At 42.3% G+C, this 20486-nt stretch overlaps 1 protein-coding gene across 1 annotated transcript in view; it reads left to right on the forward strand.

The window, feature by feature from the left end:
- The window catches only part of rnf130 (ring finger protein 130), an 82669-nt gene extending 66172 nt beyond the window's left edge, over positions 1 to 16497 (forward strand). Inside the window, exons 6-9 of the mRNA XM_083651401.1 lie at positions 503 to 585; positions 2755 to 2851; positions 5273 to 5459; positions 14940 to 16497. Of these exons, the coding sequence (XP_083507527.1) occupies positions 503 to 585; positions 2755 to 2851; positions 5273 to 5459; positions 14940 to 15055 (483 nt within the window). The 3' untranslated portion in view covers positions 15056 to 16497. The remainder of the gene's footprint in view (positions 1 to 502; positions 586 to 2754; positions 2852 to 5272; positions 5460 to 14939) is intronic.
- Positions 16498 to 20486: the final 3989 nt, after the last annotated feature.

Below are 20486 nucleotides of genomic sequence, written 5' to 3' on the forward strand. Positions count from 1 at the left end.
TTATGTGGAGAAATCTCGCATTGTGTTACCCCAGAGCGAGAGGTTTGTCCTATTGTGGGTGTGCTGCTGTTAACGAGCCCATGTCACTTTGCTCTCGTAACGTAATTTGACACCCAGCCATAGAGATACATGCAGAAAAATAATTAAATTTCTACTTCGCCACTGAATTACCAAATTGATATAACTTTCAACCATTTTCAGATTTTCTGTTTCCATACAGACCAACAGCGTTGGCTAGTTGTTGATATTTATAAAGATATTGCCCCTCTCAAATAAATTATTTTTGAGGCAGTAGGCAAACTGTAATGGCGTCGATTTCCGAAAAAGAATCTTGACTTGAACACAGCCAAAGAGTCCAGTATAGACAAGAGCATATGTCATTTCTTGGTTTTTTCCATAGGTATTTTCAAATCACTGTTCTAATACATATCTAGGGGGTAAGTCCTCCTTTAACGTGTTCTCTCCCTTCTATGTGTGTGTGTGTGTGTGTGTGTGTGTGCAGGAAACAGACCCAGACTTCAACCACTGTGCAGTGTGTATAGAGGGCTACCAGCTGAATGATGTGGTCCGCATCCTACCCTGCAAGTAAGTCCAGATCCGTCTGGTCCAGCAGGTTCTGTCAGTAATCAGGGTCTGAAGCGGTTCTTTACAGGAGAGGGTGTATGCTTGAGTGTCCTGAATATTATGGGATGTCAGCGTAACCTGCAGAGTGATGGAAGCAGATCCTGATGTTTTGTCATTGCGACAGATGGTGAGTCCCCCCCCTCTCCCTGGGGGGTCAGGCCCCCTGACAGATAGATGGATAATCATAGACACACAGCAGTACCACCAACGACCTCCAAGCTCAAACAAACACACACGCACACACACACACACGCACGCACGCACACACACACTGCTAAGGTCATCACATCAGTCTTCAGCCCCACACACCTGTCAATCATGTGGATGTTGGTTGAAGCTTGTTCTCCTACTGAAGAAGAAGAAGAAGAAGAACCAGACGGACAAACCCATCTTTATTTGCCCCACAGACACCCACAACACATGCATGCTTTGCAGCCACACGCACACCCGTGCTGACGATGACTGCACGGGCATGCCCTCCCTCCCTCCAGGGGGCAGCCAGGAGCAGTGGGCAGCTTCGCTTGTGATGAGCATCCTCATGGTCAGGTGGCGATCGTCTTGCATCTTTTTAGTGCGGGGGGGGGGGGGGGGGGGTTCATATATGGAGGAAAGCCCAGGGGAGCGTGTGTGGAGAACATGCAAACTCCACACCCAAAGGCCCTTTCACCAGATAGTCCACCTGAGCACCAGGCACTGAAGACATGAACACGCCGTCTGCGCCACAGCATCCCAGGTGGGAATCGAACGCAGGACCTTCTTGCTGTGAAGCCACCGTGCCCCCCCAGCCTGCATGCTGAAATTCCCTTCTCAACCTAAGATGGCTGCTAGTCAATTAAGAGCCGGTAATGGCGTGGTCAACACCAATCAATAAAAGCCGTACCCAAATACAGGCCAGGGAAAAGACAACGGTGGATCCAGGCAAACTCCTGGTTCCTGTTATATAATGTAACTGTAGTTTGTAGTAATGTACCACAAGTGCCACAATATGGCAGTAGCTACATTTGAAGCCATATGGGACCATACGGCGTATACCAGTATCTTTCTTCTCTATATGGTGTGTGAGTGAGTGAGAGAGAGTGTGAGGCCCACACCCCAGGTCGGATTGGGCTGAACTTTTGCATGGTAGGGGTTCTGATCCGGGGAAGTTCATGGGCAGGTCATCAAGTCCTGGAAACACAGGACATCACCATAATTTCCAACCAAGCAAAAAGCGCAGTTGTCTTGCTTTGTGTCTATTTAAGCCGGGCAACATTGCTAGTACTGTATACCATCTATGAGACCCATACAGTGTGAATTCTCTGGAGCATGCCGTTGTCGATTACCGTAATTATCGTAATACAACATAGCAGTAGGGGTGTCACGATACACTCAGTTCACGATACGATACGTATCACGATACTGGGTTCACGATAACGATACGATACGATACGATTTTAACAATATTTTTTAAAACTTGAATAATGACAATATATGACTGGAAAAGTAGTATTTTATTTGAAATGCACAAATACAAAACATGCTGTTGTGGGAAATTGTTATTACAATAACAACTAGAAAAAACATGAGATTGGAGATAATGCTTATCTTGAAATAGAATGAGTTACACCGTCACTTAGATTTACTTTGAACTAAAAGGTTTCTCAGCAGTATAAATTCTCATTATGCATCTTCGGTTTTTCTTCAAACTCAAACAACAAGACTTTTCTTAATCTATTTTTTATGCATCTTCAGTTTTTCCTGTCAAGTAAACAGTTTTGCCAGAAACTCAATTGAATGGTTTCTCTCCTGTATAACTTCTCATGTGTCTCTTCAGAGACTTGTTCAACTGAACTACTTTCCACACATTGAACTTCAACAAACAAAGACGTTTCTTAGTCTATTTTTTTGGGGAGAAAAAAAAAGATTTCATCTCAACGATACATATCGTGACGTTTTACTATCGCGGAATTTCGTGGGACGATATATTGTGACACCCCTACATAGCAGTGACAAAAAAAATTGTTACCTAACAAACCCCAACCAATGCAGATCGGAAATCAAGAAGACTTGATACTAAAATATGAGTAAATATACTTATCAGAGGGAAATAGAAATAAACGCCTGTCTCTCTCTGTCTCTGTCTCTCTGCAGACATGTCTTCCATAAGATGTGTGTGGACCCCTGGCTGAATGAACACTGTACCTGCCCCATGTGTAAACTCAACATCCTCAAAGCGCTGGGTATCATGGTGAGTCTTTGCTAATATAAACAACCATAAGCAGGGGTTGCAAAGATTGCTTTTAAAATGTAGTCCACTACATACAGTCCACCCCGTATCTGAGTTTGTTTGTTTTTTTGTTTTTCTGTGTTCTAAAAAAATTAAATTGCTAAATAAAATATATATATATATACCGTAAATTCCGGACTATAAGGCGCACCGGTCTATAAGCCGCAGCACCAAAATTGACTATTTTTTTCTTATATAAGCCGCACCGGTCTATAAGCCGCGGGTGTTTTGATGTTTAATTACCATATGAAAGGGTTCGTGCACAGAGAGGAATGTCGGGAAAGAGATGGCTGTTTGGGGAAGCTCCCATTTATTAACATTTCAACAAAACAAGCATTACGGTAGGCTATAGGCTATAAGAAGCTCCCATTTATTAACATTTCAACAAAATAAATACCGTAGCTATAAAAAATAAAACAATAATAATAATAATAAAACAATCCTCAAAAGGATAATGTGCTGTAAACAATAAAACAATCCTCAAAAGGATAAAGTGCTGTAAACAATAAAACAATTCTCAAAAGGTTAAGGTAAGGTGCAGTAAATAACTGGAAAACAATAATATAACAATCCTCAAAAGGATAAGGTGCTGCCAACAATGAAACCAGGTACCGTAATCCTTGTCTTCATCTTTTAGGTGAAGGTGCAGCAAACGGCTGTAAACAGAGTCAAAGTCAAGTCACTAATCCTCGTCTTCCTCTTCTTCCTCCGTACTGAAACCAGCAAAGTCCTCAACTTCAGTGTCGGAAACGAACAGGTTCAGGGTGGCTTCGTCAACCACTCTCCTCTCTCCTTCGTTGTCGCTCTCAAAACCAACGAACTCCTCTTCGTCACTGTCGGAATCGAACAGCCTCTGAAGGCCCTCAGCTGTGGCGGCGTCCTCCTCTTCATCACGCAGCAGTCCAGCCTTTCGGAACCCGTTGGTGATCGTGGATGTTTTAACACTCCTCCACGCTGTCAGGACCCACTGGCAAACTTGTGCGAAAGTTGCTTTTCGCATGCGCCCTGTTTTTGTGAATGATTTGTCGCCGCTCGTCATCCACGTCTCCCACTCAACGCGTAGTGCCACTTTGAATGCGCGATTCACACTGATGTCGAGTGGCTGCAGATGCTTGGTCGTGCCCCCAGGAATCACAGCTGGAATGGAGTTTGTGGTCTTGATGGCTGCTTTCACCGAATCTGTTATATGAGCCCTCATGCTGTCCAGAACGAGCAAAGCTTTCTTTTGGTGAAAGAATCCTCCAGGGCGCTTGACGTAGCACTCAGCCAACCACTCCTTCATGACACTTTCCGTCGTGTGAATTTCTGCGTACCTTCCCCATGGTAAGTGAGAGAGAGACTGCTCGTCTTGTTGTGATTCCGGGCGGCTGATGAACTTTGAACCGGTAGGAGTAACCGGTTGATTTCCGCCAATGATGTCAAGTCTTTAATACACAAAGGCAATTCAAGGTGCTTTACAAAAAAATAATCGAAAAAACAAGCAGCAAAGCAATGCACATAAAATGTGCTGATGAAGCTGTGTAACCTGTAAAATCCATCGATTTTGGAGGTCACCGAGTGGCCGTTTGCTTACCGTAATTACCATATGTAAGGGTTCACGCACAGAGGGGATTGTTGGCTGTTTGAGGAAGCTCCCATTTACCGTATTACCGTAACATTTCAACAAAACAACATAACACAACACCTTTGTTTATTTCGACAGTGCACACAGTGTCCGCGGTGTGGTGAAAAGAGGGCAACAGAGGAAATTAAAACAGAAGTGGATTTATAGGTAGAAAGAGTGCTAAAAAAGAGAGATTTTATTTGTATTTGGAATTTTTTTTCTGAAAAAATCCATAGATAAGCCGCACCGTTATATAAGCCGCAGGGGCCAAAAAACGGGAAAAAAGCCGCGGCTTATAGTCCGGAATTTACGGTATATAAAAAAAAAATGTAGTCCACTACAGAATACTGAATACATACCCTAAAATGTAATTAATACTCAAGTTGAGTAACCTATTCCGAACTTTGGAATACTTAAAAATATTCTCGCTGAGCCCATTTGTCTGGGTCCCTCTGAATGTTGTTAACACTTGCTTAGTTAGGAATGATGTTCAGAGGAAAGGTTATGCAAGTATGTACACTAGGGATGTTCATTTCGAACAATTTCCATAATTATAAATATATAAATGTGTGTGTGTGTGTGTGTGTGTGTGTGTGTGTGCATACGTGTGTGTGTGTGTGTGTGTGTGTGTGTGTGTGTGTGCGCGTGTGTGTGTGGGTGCGTGCGTGCGTGCGTGTGCGTGCGTGTGTGTGCGTGTGTGTGCGTGCATACGTGCGTGCATACGTGTGTGCTTGCATGCGTGTGTGTGCGTGCGTGCGTGCGTGCGTGTGTGCGTGCAGCCCAGCCTGCCCTGTGTGGACAGTGTGGTGTTAGATGTGGAGCGGCTGGGTGCCAGCCAGTCCTCCAGCACCCAGAGGAGCGGGCTGAGTGACAGCAGCCAGGCGTCCATCAGCCTGGAGCCCCTCAGCCCCCCCCACCCCGAGGTGACACCCAGGACCCCCGCTGAGATCAACATCGCCGTCACCAGTAAGACCACACCACACCACACCACACCACGCACACTGCAAACTGTTTCACATGGCTGCTGCTTTCTGTCACATATCATCATTATATTATTCATTCATTCATTTGTTCATTCATTCATCTCACTACTATAATACGTATACGTATAGCGTTTTAAGTGGCAGCCTCAGGCTTGGATTGATTAAGGGCGTTTTCACACACGTTTTAGGTTCCTCGTTTCGGACCCAAAAATAATACATTGTTTTGTTTTCCAGCTGGTCCGGTTCGCTTTCACACAAGCCAAATAGCAAGCGGGCCAAATAGGGCTACCAACCCTCCCAGACTGACCAGGAGACTCTGGTCGTCTCCCGGGATGAAAAATATAAATTCCCAGAATTTTTGTGATGGCTGAAATTATCATGTGTGTGTGATGGGCAATGTTGTCCAAAGATCCATAGCCGACATTTTGCATGTGCCAACCATGCTATAGCACCTGTCAATCAAAGTCTGCCACCCAGAACGCACGAGTGGGGCTGATATGTGTTCATTATCGAGCAGCAATTTGAATCCGGTGATTGTTGTTGTGAATTGTTGTACTCCGTCGAACCAAACGGATCAGCTAACGCTATAATCGGGAGAGACCATAGAACATTTCACTTGGACCAAAACAAAAAAAAACTGAGAAAAAATATTTCCTTTAAACCACATTTCTTTTTTTACGTTTTCGTCCCAGTGAAATGTTATGCGATCTCTCCCGTTTCTAAATATATCTGTACTGTTTGGTTTGAACCAGTAAAACAATTTTTATACTCATTTTACGAAATACATATGGGAAAATAAATGGCGGATGAAAATCTCTGGTACAGTGCTGAAGCAGGAAGTAGGCGGTCACTTAGTCTCTCTATAGGCTATGGAGATGCAATAACCTAATGAAGAGGCTGCAATCAATCTTCTGATCACAGAAGTCCTCAAAGGCTCCTTATAACATTGGGGTCCCCCAGGGGTCAATATTAGGACCTTTGCTATTCGATGCATACATAAATGATGTGCCATCTATCTGCCTTTTCACACAAGCCATAATGTATGCAGACGATACCGTGGTATATGTATCAGACCCAGATATAAATGTAATAAATTCAAAACTGGCATTCGATCTTTCCACTCTCCACAACTGGTTACACACAAATCATCTCACCTTAACTCATTCATGGCCAGTTTAGGACTGCCAATATTTAGCACAGGCCAAAGATTTTCATAATTGTTGGTCATCTTTCAAGATCCACAGTAAATTATCTATTAGCACCAGAGTGATTTGCAATACCTCAAAATGAAGATGTACGTCTCTGGGTTCACCAGGAAAAAAAAAGTGAGCTTTTAGCATGTTCTGTACTCTACTTATATCCATTTATATACACCCTGTTTTCACCCAAAAGGTCTCTCTGAGATGACAAACAGGAGAAAAGTCAATTTCTGTAAAATACACATTCTCAAGCAGAACTCGCTCTCAATTATTTTATTTTGAACTGTATTGACATCAGACATGTAAATACTATTCGTTATGACACAAATGAAAATATATATATATATATATATATATATATATATATACACACATGAAGTGCTTTTTTTTACATTCAACAATACAGCAGTGTGAGTGAGTGTGCAGACAGACACACAGACAGACAGACAGACACACACACACACACACACACACACAATCCCCCTTCGTTGCGTGATTTCTAACCCCACATAGGATAAGCAATAACCACGCCCTGTGGCACCGGGATTGGCCAGGAGCAACACTGGAGGGCACGCAGCCCAGCGATTTCATGAACCAACTGAATAGCTCTTGAGAACAGACAGCGGGCTGCTGTGACTGCCGCTTCTGCCGTGTGTTTATTTTGTTTTGTTCTGGTCCACCCGTCCTCGTCCATGTCTCCCTGACTGTCCTATCCTCCCTGCTATTTGATCGTTCCCGTTTTCCCCTCGGCTATTCAACACGTCCTCGCCGCCCTCTGATCGATCATTTCCTCATTCCTCCGATGATCAAACGCATCTCTGGATTACTTTCTCCCGTTTTCTCCGGCTGGCACACAGGAAAGCGACCAGCTCCTGCAGCGCGCGAGGGGCGTTTCAATGGCGTTTCTCCTGTCTGCACATAGTGCACAAGGAAGCGTTTATCCGTTTTCTGCTTTTCCTCTTGCTCAATTTCAAAACAACAGCTGCGGTATGTGTTTGTTCACGTGTTGTCTTAGATGCTAGGGACCTGATACTATGTCACAGGCTGAGGAAGTGTTTGAACTACGCCCTGCAGTAATAAAAACAAAAACACGTCAAACACGTCATTGGCCCTCTGGGCTATTCCTGATAACACGTCAAAGACGTCATTGGCCCTGAATGAGTTAAACATAAAAAAAACACAATGCATGTACTTCAAATCCCCCCTGAAACAGCTACCAAAGTATCAACCTATAATGATAAATAATGAACCTTTAGCCGTAGTAAATAAATACAAATATTTAGGAATTCTGCTTGACTCAAACCTTACATATAAACTACATATAGACAAGGTAGTGAAGCAAATTAAACAAAGATTGTTTGTCTTCCATAAAATCCGTCCATTTCTCTCTCAGACTTTAGCTCATATCTATGTAAACTCAGTTATACTCACCAATATCTCCTACTGCCTACCAATTTGGTGTCTGACTGCTAAGGACACTCTAAAACCTGTGGAGCGACTGTACAATCGTGCCTACAAAATCTGTTTAAATCTTCCCTATCGCTCACACCACTGTATTGCACTTGAAAGAGCTAGTGCATTAGACTTTGAGAACTACCTCAAATTAACATCAATGAAATTATATTATCAGATCCAATATCATCTTACGCCATCCCTTATAAGCTCCCTCCTCCCCAGGTTCTCAGCCACAAGACAAACTCGAACCACTCGTGCCATCACAAACTCAGAAAATACCCAGGTCTGCGGTCATTGACCTGGGTAATGAGGCAACACTTGCAGCTGCCTCATGACCTAAGCCAGACAACCCTGAATCCTCTTCTTCTGTTTCTTGAAATTTCCCCATCTTTCATATATCTATCACTTTAACTGTGTTTTTGTTTTTCTCTTGCTGCAGGACAGGAACCCTCTGAAAACCAGCATTTATGCTGAGTAGGGCCCAAAAGTATTTGAATTACCTTCTTGGTGTTGTATGCTTTTTTTCCTGTTAAATAAATAAACTGAAACTGAAACAGAAGAAGCTGCTGCGCTGAGACCATCTCCTTGCCATTTGCCATACGAGAGGTAGCCTGTAATGTTAGATTGGTCTGCTGATGAAAAATCCCCCCAAAATAATCCACGCAGTTTCATCAAAACATGATGTGAAGAATGAAGATGTTTTTAACCAAAATGCTCATCCTCAGCTTATTAAGCGCAGCTCGTTTAATCCAAAAATGTGCGGTTTTCTGCATTTGGGTCGGATCAAGTTCAGATCACGTTCACACCACAAACTAACCGTACTAGAGTTTGTTTGGAATCGCACCGAGACCACCTCTTTCAACAGGTCTCGGGCCGCTTGTTTGGTGCGCATCAGAGTTCGATTGCTGCATTCACATCTGCCCAAACAAACCACACCAAGGGGGAAAACTAACTCTAGTGCGATTCAACTGAACCAAACGAGCTAGGTGTGAAAGCGCCCTGAGCCAATGCGAACCGTCGCCATCTTGTTTTTTGTGGGGCAGGAGCAGCCCTAACCCATAGACCATTTACTGAGGTGATAAATCAAGTGAGAAGTAGGGTCATTTTCCCATTGACTTCTATACAATCAGACTTATTTTTGCAGCCAATGGAGTCGCCCCTTTCTGGCAATTAGAAATAATGCAGGTTTAAGCCACTTCCACATTGGCTTCATTTTTCAGCCGCATAGGTTGCCCCTTTAGTCTAGTAGGAACGGGGGGTCCCCGCGCACCCGAAAGATATATTTTTCTAACATAGATTTTTGTACTCCTCAAGGTGTCTAATAAACAAATTTTGTTGTTACCCTGTTGAAATAGTGTCCCATGGGTCCGTTTGGCGGCCATCTTTGCGGGCATATTGCGATGTCTGATGAAAATGGATAAGGGTCATAACTTTTGAACTAGACGTCATACAGAGACAAATGACACCACTTTTCTGTATGATTTCTGCATGAGGAATTGATTGAGAGGGTTGTTTTAATGATTTTAACAGGTTTGTTATAGTAAAACTCAAAAACATTAGAAAAAAGTGTCTAATTTACTCTCAAAATCTTGCAAAAGAAATCTATCTACATATTAGTCCATGGGCCAGAAGGGTTGGGAATAATGCTCATATTGATTTTTGGCAAGGTATACATCTCTAAAGTTAGAAAATATGTGAGAGCATTGCACCAATGGTAGCTAAATGTGTGTTATCACTCGATTTATAACACGCAAAACATAATAGTTGCGGGACTTTTAGGGACATTTGAGGCTAAGTTCATGCAAATCAAGTCTAAAAGCACCAGATTTTGCCCAGAATTAGCCCAGGGCATGCTCTAACAATTGAGCCAGAGTGCCCGAGCCGGTGACCCCCGGGGTCACCATGGCGGCCAAATCCAATATGACCACTGTCCGAAAAAGATTTTGGTTATAACTTTTGAAAGAGATGAGCTAGAAATACAGACAGGGGGCCCTATTCTCCCACAAGCCTTCAGCGCTAAAACGGGCCTTAAACGCAAAAAAACGTGCCTTGCGCCTGTTTTGGGACGATATCAATATGGCTTTACGCTGCCAAATGCTCTTTAGGCCGAATGGGCGTGGCGCAGTCCCAGAATGGGCCAAAGTGGGCGTGTCGGCCTTAAATACCGGCGTACTGCTATCTTCGCACCTGCCGTAAATTTAGCGCTTTGCGCCTTTGAAAACCAGGCCTATTCAGTGCGCCAGTGCACTTGTGCCTCTCCCCTGTCACCCTTCTCTGTCTCTCTCTGAAACCAGGCCTATTCAGTGCGCCAGTGCTCTTCTGCCTCTGAGTCACCCTTCTCTCTCTCTCTCTGACTCCCTCGCTCAAACAGACACAACACATAGCAGCACCCAGCTTCCCATAGGAAATAGCAGTTGTAAGTTTACTGCCTGTGAATGTCCACTCCCAGCATGCAATTGGGTCCTCCATTTCGCTACTAAATAGCAACCAAATGAGCTGAAATAGATATAAAAGGTAGATCTAAAATAATGTGTAATGGTAAGACAACCTGCAATTGTAGAACATTTCAATATTGGACCAAATAAAACATCGAAATGAAACACCACCCTATGTGAAACATATATGTCCTCTTGAGCCTATATATACCCCTTGTGGGTTTAACGTGATTTAGATAAGTGACAGCGGAACGCGCTTCTGTGATGTGCTATACTGTGATGTCCGCTCCAATAACTTGGCCCTACTTGACATTTAGTTTTACAATAAAAACACATTTATGCAATGACTTTACATAATGTAGGGTATATTTATGTGCATCATTCTACCTGCAGCAGGGGAGAGAAAACGATATCTTTCTGGACAAACTTTCACCAATCTAATAGGCTATATTTTTCTAGCTGATGCGTTTAGTACATTATTTTCACTTTGATCTTGCTATAGTGTAGCGTATTTACATGCTTGCAGTATTGAAACTGCAGTTAGATTGGTTTGAGAAGCATAATAATATGGAATAATAGCCTATAATGCAGACAGACAGACTTGATGAAGGGAGGGGGGGGGGGCAGAGCGTTTGGCTTTCGTCTGGTTTTGCGGGATCACTGGAATTGGAGCTAAAAAGGCAAGCGTGCGATTCGTTTATTGCAGTTATCCAATGAGCATGACGGTGCATAATTTTACGCTTAAAAGGCGTGGTTGTAATGGTTGAGGCTGCGTCTAGCGCCAGCACGACGATATCAAGTGCGCTGGTCCACGCCCACTGATTTGAGCTGCGCCAGCCGCTCGGCCTAGAAACAGCGCCGATGCAACGATAGGGACCTTGGTGTCTATCTTATGTTTTTTGACCATTAGAAAGGTGTTGGAATGCTTATCTTTACTAATGAAGATGTGTGTGGAGCCCTAATCTGCATATTTCCAAGATGGCGGCTACCTGAATATGAGTTTTACCATAACTGTTGATGCTTTTAGTAAACTCGGTGTCCATTTTATGGTTTTTGAGTTTTAGAAACACATTGTAATACTCAGATTTATGATTTAATCTATCTATGCACTCTACTTTGCATAGTAAATAGGCTACCAATATGGCTGCTATCCCATTTCTTTTTTACATACACTTTTGTAGTTGTAAGAATGAGTTACCATCAAACAATCTACAGTATTTATCTTACATATTTTATTGAAACAATTAGTGAGTAACACTTAGGTATGTCCATGGGTTGGGGGGGTTAAGTTAGATTGAGTGTAAAGTGTTTTTTGTTTATATCCTTATATCCACAGCCAGATTAATCAAATATTTTTGTCTTGACCGCATTGTTGGTACAGGCACTCTTGCATCCACATTGAGGTGCCACGGGCTCCAGCTTTACAGCATTCACAGCACCCACTACATGACTTTTTGCAGCTGCAGCAGAGAATGATGGCTCAGGCTTTACTGGCATCTGAAAGATGGGTCCAGTAAGGTTCCCAAGCCTTGGTCATGTGAGTCCCAGTACCAGCCCCACGTACTGAACTCTGGATATTTTGCTGGACAGAGGTTGCCTTATTCCAGTAGAAGCTGGTCTGCAGCAGTCCCCATTTGACATGCTGAATCAGTGCATCTTGGGTGGGAGGCAAGTTATCAAGGGACTTGGTACCATTTGAGAAAAGCTGATGTCTGGCTTCATCTACTTGGCTGGAGACACAGCTCTTGCTGGACATGACAACAACCATAATGCTTCCAGTCTTTGGACATCGACATCTGAGTTGATCGGTTCAGGCTCCAAGGTGAAGGCGTCCACGGTCTCAGTGAGATCCGATGTTGCTTCCCAAGCTGCCCATCCACTCCTTTTCCCATAGCCCTGGAAGGCTGATGTAGTATCACATCATTTTAGCACATGGAAGAGATGTAATGCCAGTGATCTCTGGGGACCAAGAACATTGCAGATTTTGTGAACATAAATGTACTTTCCACATGTGAAGCCAATCCAGTGCTCTGTGAGGCCTAATGTGTAGAAGAAGCGTATTGCAAGTATTACAACATCACTGTCGGACGTATGGATCCTGAGTTTCTATGGCTACTAGCCCAGCATATGCCAGGTGCTATAAATCATTTTACTGTAGTGTCTGCTTCAGGATGGTTAGAAGGCTGAAGTGCAGATATGTCATATTCAGATCTGTTGGAAAGTATAACATCCTTCTTGGTAGAAATGAGGAGTTCATCCCAAAACCCTGGTCGCCCTCACCTTGGGGTTGTCATGTACAGCAAAAGCTGTGGCTCCATCCAAGTAGATGATGCTAGACATTAGCTTTTTTCAAATGCATCAGGAGAACCTGCCTACCACCCAATATGCACTGATTCAGCATGTAAAATGGGGACTGCTGCAGGCCAGCTTCTACTACTGGAATCAGGCAACCTCTGTCCAGCAAAATATCCAGAGTTCAGTACGTGGGGCTGGTACTGGGACTCCATGACCAAGACTTTGGAACCTTACTGGACCCATCTTCCAGATGCCAGTAAAGCCTGAGCAATCATTCTCTGCTGTGTCTGCAAAAAGTCATGTAGTGGGTGCTGTGAATGCTGTAAAGCTGGAGCCCGTGGCACCTCAATGTGGATGCAAGACTGCCTGTACCAACAATGAGGGTCGAGACAACACTATTTTAGTAATCTGGCTGTGGATATAAGGATATAAACAAAAACCACTTGTCATCTGAAGTATTTTATGCAAAATCAGTCACCCTGGTAAATCAAAAGGACTGAGCACTTCTAACTCAATTCAACCCATGGACATAAGTAGGCTACTACTCACTTGTACATAGGCACCAATATATGTTTTCTTCTGTTTTTGTTTCTGATATTGTAATATTTTGTTCAAATTCTAAACACGTTTGATCAGTATTGATAGCAGTTCACATTTATGGAGAGCATTGATGCACAGACTGGCTATTACCTGTATCAATGGGAATGGGTTCTACTATATTTCTCTAATTGTTTCAATAAAATCTGTAAGATAGGCTACATACTGTAGATTGTTTGTTTCCACCAGTTTGATGGTAACTTATTCTTACAAGTCTACACTCAATCTGGATGAAAGTGTATGTAAAAAGAAAATCAGTTAGCGGCCATATTGGTAGCCTACTTACTATGCAAAGTAGAGTGCTATAGATAGATTAAATCATGAATCTGAGTATTACAATGTGTTTCTAAAACTCAAAAACCATAAAATGGACACCGAGTTTACTAAAAGCATCAACAGTTATGGTAAAACTCATATTCAGGTAGCCGCCATCTTGGAAATATGCAGATTAAGGGTCCACACACATCTTCATTAGTAAAGATAAGCATTCCAACACCTTTCTAATGGTCAAAAAACATAAGATAGACACCAAGTCTGTATTTCTAGCTCATCTCTTTCAAAAGTTATAGCCAAAATCTTTTTCGGACAGTGGTCATATTGGATCTGGCCGCCATGGTGACCCCGGGGGTCACCGGCTCGGGCACTCTGGCTCAATTGTTAGAGCATGCCCTGGGCTAATTCTGGGCAAAATCTGGTGCTTTTAGACTTGATTTGCATGAACTTAGCCTCAAATGTCCCTAAAAGTCCCGCAACTATTATGTTTTGCATGGTGTTATAAATCGAGTGATAACACACATTTAGCTACCATTGGTGCAATGCTCTCACATACTTTCTAACTCTAGAGATGTATACCTTGCCAAAAATCAATATGAGCATTATTCCCAACCCTTCTGGCCCATGGACTAATATGTAGATAGATTTCTTTTGCAAGATTTTGAGAGTAAATTAGACACTTTTTTCAAATGTTTTTGAGTTTTACTATACCAAACCTGTTAAAATCATTAAAACAACCCTCTCAATCAATTCCTCATGCAGAAATCATACAGAAAAGTGGTGTCATTTGTCTCTGTATGACGTCTAGTTCAAAAGTTATGACCCTGATCCATTTTCATCAGACATCGCAATATGCCCGCAAAGATGGCCGCCAAACGGACCCATGGGACACTATTTCAACGGGGTAACAACAAAATTTGTTTATTAGACACCTTGAGGAGTACAAAAATCTATGTTAGAAAAATATATCTTTCGGGTGCGCGGGGACCCCCCGTTCCTACTAGACTGGGCAGTCTTTCAGTTTATCAGCTCTTTACAGGTTTGCTGTAATGTGTTAGTTTCTCCACTAGATGGGGTCCTCTGCTAGTGTTTGTTACCTGAGCCAACATCACCACGCAGGCACGCGCACATACACACACACACACATTTCATATCTCAGCTGATGTTGACGACAGTAACGTCGAGACCTTCTCCTCCTCATCTATCCAGGCGGTCACTTCTTCAACCGGACCTCCATGTCTCCTCGCAGTGTGGTGTGTGAGATGGAGCTCCCAGACATCCAGGCGTCGCTCGACCTCTACGACCATGACAACAACAAGTCGTGAGGCTCGTCGTCATGGTTACGAGCCGCCCCCCCGCTGGAGGACAGAGGATGACCTGTTTGTGCAGACGCACGCTGGAGGACCAGGAAGTGTTGACGCAGCGTTTTCTAATGGGAGGGGGGTGGCGATGACGACGACCCGGACAGACCTTTGAACATCCATTCTCCCATCAGACTTTCTTCCACTGAGGAATGTAACGCCACAGGATTCTGATTCCCGTTCGGTTTATTCCTGTTAGATCTACAAAGTCTGTAAGGCTGGGTGTCATTTAAAAAATTACAATACCAGTACACGTACCAGTACCAATACCAATACCCTTAAAGTGTTAGTAATACCAATAGAGTACTTTATTCAATACTTTTTTTTTTATCCCTTTTCATTCTTTTTCTTTTTGGGGAACTGCCAACTCTGTCACATACCGTACACCGCGCTCGACTTCACCGCCACAGACTGTATGGGTTGTAGCTGCTGCGATAGTGAGCCAATCACACGTCACATTAAATCAAAGAACGCTCGTGGTGATTGGCTGCAGGCGAAACCATACAGATTTGTTTTAGATGTGTGTACAAAAAGGATTGAATGCAGGTATGGTTTAACTGGAGAAGTTTCAATACTACTTGGTACTGGGTTATTTCACTCGATATTTTTAAGGTATTGAGTAGCCAGCCCTGATTTTCATTTCCATGTCCTCTGCAGAAGACTGGAGCAGCAGTGTAGGACGTCCACCTTTCTCTTAGTCTCACCTGATACAGGTGTGTCACCTGACGCACCTGTTCTCTGGTGTCCCGCTCTCTCTCATTCCTGGCAACAACTCGTAAACAATCACAAATGTCCGCAATTCATCTGTAAATAGGACCTGCGGTCTGATCCGGTCCGCTTCTCAGACGCGGACGGTTCCGGTTTCTCGGACAGACCGGCTTCCTCTCTTTCCCCACGCCGCCTGTGGAGTGGACGCACGCCGCTGACGAGACCGACGCCCTCGAGTCGGCCATGGATGATGTGAAGTGTCACTTAAGAGACTGGCTTGTAAACAGTGTTACTCTCCTGTAGCCAAAAAACTCATGTTTCTCTAGTGCAAAGAGACATTTTAATGTGTATTCAAAAAGCTTATGAAATACCCCTCAGCGTGTACTAATCAGAACCTGAAGGGAACCTAGTATATACAGTATATATACAATCTATATACATCATGATATATAGCTCTAAAGTGGCCTATTAAAGCACTGTTTTCATTTTCTTTTCTCAATCTTGTACGAGCCAATCAGGTGGAGGAATCTGTCCTTTTGTTGTCATCCCTTTGTGTTCTAGTCTTTGTATCTGATATATTGTATAGTGATGATGATGATGATGAAGATGTGAAAGGAGGAGGAGTTTGGGTTTGGGTTCACTGTGTTACATACAGTACTGCCTCAGCATTAAAGAGTCATTATTGCCTATACGACTAGGCCCGTGTCGACCCTGTGTCGCCCTGTGAAGCTCAGTGGGAGTCGGAGAAGACTTGAAGAGAAAGTGACGAGCAATAATTAGATTTACTGGGCGTTCACATGGGGACGATTTCCACAACGAGATTACATAGAAAGTCAATGCAAATACGTGAGGAGATGTGATACACCACACACACACACACACACACACACACCCCGGGCAGTGCGGATGACGCAAACTTCTGTGGCGCAAATGATGTGATTTTTCGCCTCCTCGCCCATTCGCTCGAGTTAAAAAAGTCAACTTTTGTGAATAATTCTTATAATAGAGCACCACAGGAATGAGTCCGCTTTTAGAAAGTGTCAGGAATGTGTCAAAAATGTCAAGATTTATGACTGAGAAATCAACATAATTCTGCATAATTCAGACTTTGCTGTCACTGAAGATTTATTTCCTTACATGTTTGGTTGAACAGTTAGAGATGATCAGAACAATTATAATAAAAATATGAAATAAAATGAAATTGCAACATGAACTTCTGCAATTTCCAAATCAGAGGCAGCAAAACATTTCTTCAGAGAGTTTGATCCAAACTGTAACAAAATATTAAAACATGTAACATAATAAATCCTGCACACTGAAAACAAAGTTTTATTTCAAGAGAAAAAGTGTGACAAATAATCACAATTCGATTTTTTTTTTCAGTATCGTTCAGTCCTCTTGGACAGAGAGAAACTGGTTCCCACTGGAGACAGTGGAGGCGCTCTTCAGCAGGTTAGATGCAGCGGTGCTTCTTCACAGTATTTGAGTGTCTGAACATTTTCTTACAGCGGACACAGTAGAAGGGTTTAACTCCAGTGTGAATGTGTTGGTGTGTTTTTAGGTGACCTAACACACTGAACCTGCTCCCACATTGGTCACAGCTGTAGGGTTTAACTCCAGTGTGAATGTGTTGGTGTGTTTTTAGGTGACCTAACTGACTGAAGCTGCTCCCACATTGGTCACAGCTGTAGGGTTTAACTCCAGTGTGAATGTGTTGGTGTCTTTTTAGGCTATTTAAATGACTGAACCTGCTCCCACATTGGTCACAGCTGTAGGGTTTAACTCCAGTGTGAATGCGTTGGTGTGATTTTAGGCTACCTAACTCACTGAACCTGCTCCCACATTGGTCACAGCTGTAGGGTTTAACTCCAGTGTGAATGTGTTGGTGTCTTTTTAGGCTATTTAAATGACTGAACCTGCTCCCACATTGGTCACAGCTGTAGGGTTTAACTCCAGTGTGAATGCGTTGGTGTGATTTTAGGCTACCTAACTCACTGAACCTGCTCCCACATTGGTCACAGCTGTAGGGTTTAACTCCAGTGTGAATGTGTTGGTGTGTTTTTAGGTGACCTAACTGACTGAACCTGCTCCCACATTGGTCACAGCTGTAGGGTTTAACTCCAGTGTGAATGCGTTGATGTGTTTTTAGGCTACCTAACTGACTGAAACAGCTCCCACACTCCTGACAGGAGTAAGGCTTCTCGGTAACACTTTACAATAACGTACACAAATCCTATAGTAGTTACTGATAAACGAACCATTAACTAATCGCCAGTTAATCATTCGCTAATGAAAAATTTGGCATTAGTTTATCACTAGTTAATCATAGTTAATGAGTAGGTAGTCATTAGTTAATGATTAGTATCTAATTTCCTGAGTAGAGTAGTTAATCAGTACCTAATGATTACTAAATTTCAGCTCGTGAATAGAGTAGTTAATCATTACTTAATGATTCCAAAATGTCAGTGCGTGAATGTATTAGTTAATCATTAGTTAATCATTAGTTAATCTTTTTGTGTACCCTATTGTAAAGTGGTGCATCATACTCAGTAGTTTATGAATACTGAATCATTACCTGTCCATTAGTTACTCTTTTCGCACCCTAATATAAAGTGAAAGATATCCTTATCAAATAAACACTCCTTCCAGGTGAGATTCGAACTCTGAACCCCAAGATTGTCAAATTGTAAGTCTGGTTCTCTACCATCTGAGCTAACCAGCCTGTTACTTGGTAGAGCCATACTATAGGTCTGTAGAGTCAGAGACTAAGTATTATGTCCTATCCACATACTACTTTCTGTTCAAGTACTTATAGTTTTTAAGATATATTCCACCCAAATACTACCTTCTCTCCAAATACTTATAGTTTTAAAGGTATATTCCATCCAAATACTACTTCATGTCCAAGTACTTAGGTATGTTTCAGCCAAATACTACTTATGTCTAAGTACTTGTAAGCAGTGTTGGGAAAGTTACTGAAAATTGGTAATTAGTTACAGTTACTAGTTACTTCTCTCAAAAGGTAATTTAATTACTTTAAAGTTACCAGTTACTTCAAAGTAATTAGTTACTAGGGAAAGTAACTTTTGCGTTACTTTTAAAAGTCCGCTTCGATTGTTATTAATGCACACATTATGTTAGTGTTGCTGTGCCACAGTGTGGCATTGAACATTCGCTTATTGGGGAGGCTTATAGCCTATCAAGGTCCTTAGCCTCTGGGGCTCTGGCTGCAGCTCTTTCCCCGGACTAGGTCTGAGGATCAGAAACTGGGTAATCCTCTGAAGTTGTCCGTTATTTTCATGTCCTAAAGTAACTAGTAACTAGTCCAGTTACTATTTTAGTAACTGTAACTGAGTTACTGAATTTGAAAAAGTAATTAGTTAGATTACTAGTTACTGAAAAAGGTAGTTAAGTTACAGTAACTAGTTACTTAGTAACTAGTTACTCCCAACACTGCTTGTAAGTACTTGGACAGAAAGTAGTATTTGGGTGGAATATACCTTTAAACTATAATACTTGGTCTCAGGCTCTACATTCAATAGTATGGCTCGAACAAGCAACAGGCTGGTTAGCTCAGATGGTAGAGAACCAGACTTACAATTTAACAATCTTGGGGTTCAGGGTTCGAATCTCACCTGGAGGGAGTGATTATTTGATAAGGATATCTTTCACTTTATATTAGGGTGCGAAAAGAGTAACTAATGGACAGGTAATGATTCAGTATTCATAAACTACTGAGTATGATGCACCACTTTACAATAGGGTACACAAAAAGATTAACTAATGATTAACTAATGATTAACTAATACATTCACGCACTGACATTTTGGAATCATTAAGTAATGATTAACTACTCTATTCACGAGCTGAAATTTAGTAATCATTAGGTACTGATTAACTACTCTACTCAGGAAATTAGATACTAATCATTAACTAATGACTACCTACTCATTAACTATGATTAACTAGTGATAAACTAATGCCAAATTTTTCATTAGCGAATGATTAACTGGCGATTAGTTAATGGTTAGTTTATCAGTAACTACTATAGGATTTGTGTACGTTATTGTAAAGTGTTACCGGCTTCTCTCCTGAGTGAACTCTCTGATGCTTTAACAGCTGAAGTCTTGTGAATGTTTTGTCACACTGATCACAGCGGTGACGTCTGGGTCCACTGGTGTCTCTCTGTTTCTATAAAGAAAGATATAAAGAAAGAATCAGGACAGAGATATGTGTGTGTGTGTGTGTGTGTGTGTGTGTGTGTGTGTGTGTTGCAACATCAGTGATGCAACTGATATTTTTTCTCACCACTTCTGAAGAGTTCATCTTGACAACGTTCCTCTCCTCCTCTGCCAGGTGTCTCTCTTCCCGCCAAACCACTCTGACATCAGAGACAGACGGTAAGACAGGGTGAACACCCACAAAAACAACAATAACAAAAACAACAACAATAGCAAAATAGCAATAGCAAGCTAAAACCTACTGAAGAAATATTAAGGTTTCATTAATATTAATGTAAAAACAGTCAAAGTGCTGCTGTCCAAAAGACAGTGTCTCATATAATTCATTTAAAGAAACTAGAGGACTGGACTTGGTAGAGTGCAAACCTCCGCTCCATCAACCTTTCTTCAAAGTTTTGTGGAGTTAAGTTAATCTGTTTAGAAGTTAGGCACCTTTTTATAGCCAC

Source organism: Poromitra crassiceps (genome assembly GCF_964638095.1).
Source record: "Poromitra crassiceps genome assembly, chromosome: 15".
NCBI lineage: Eukaryota > Metazoa > Chordata > Actinopteri > Beryciformes > Melamphaidae > Poromitra > Poromitra crassiceps.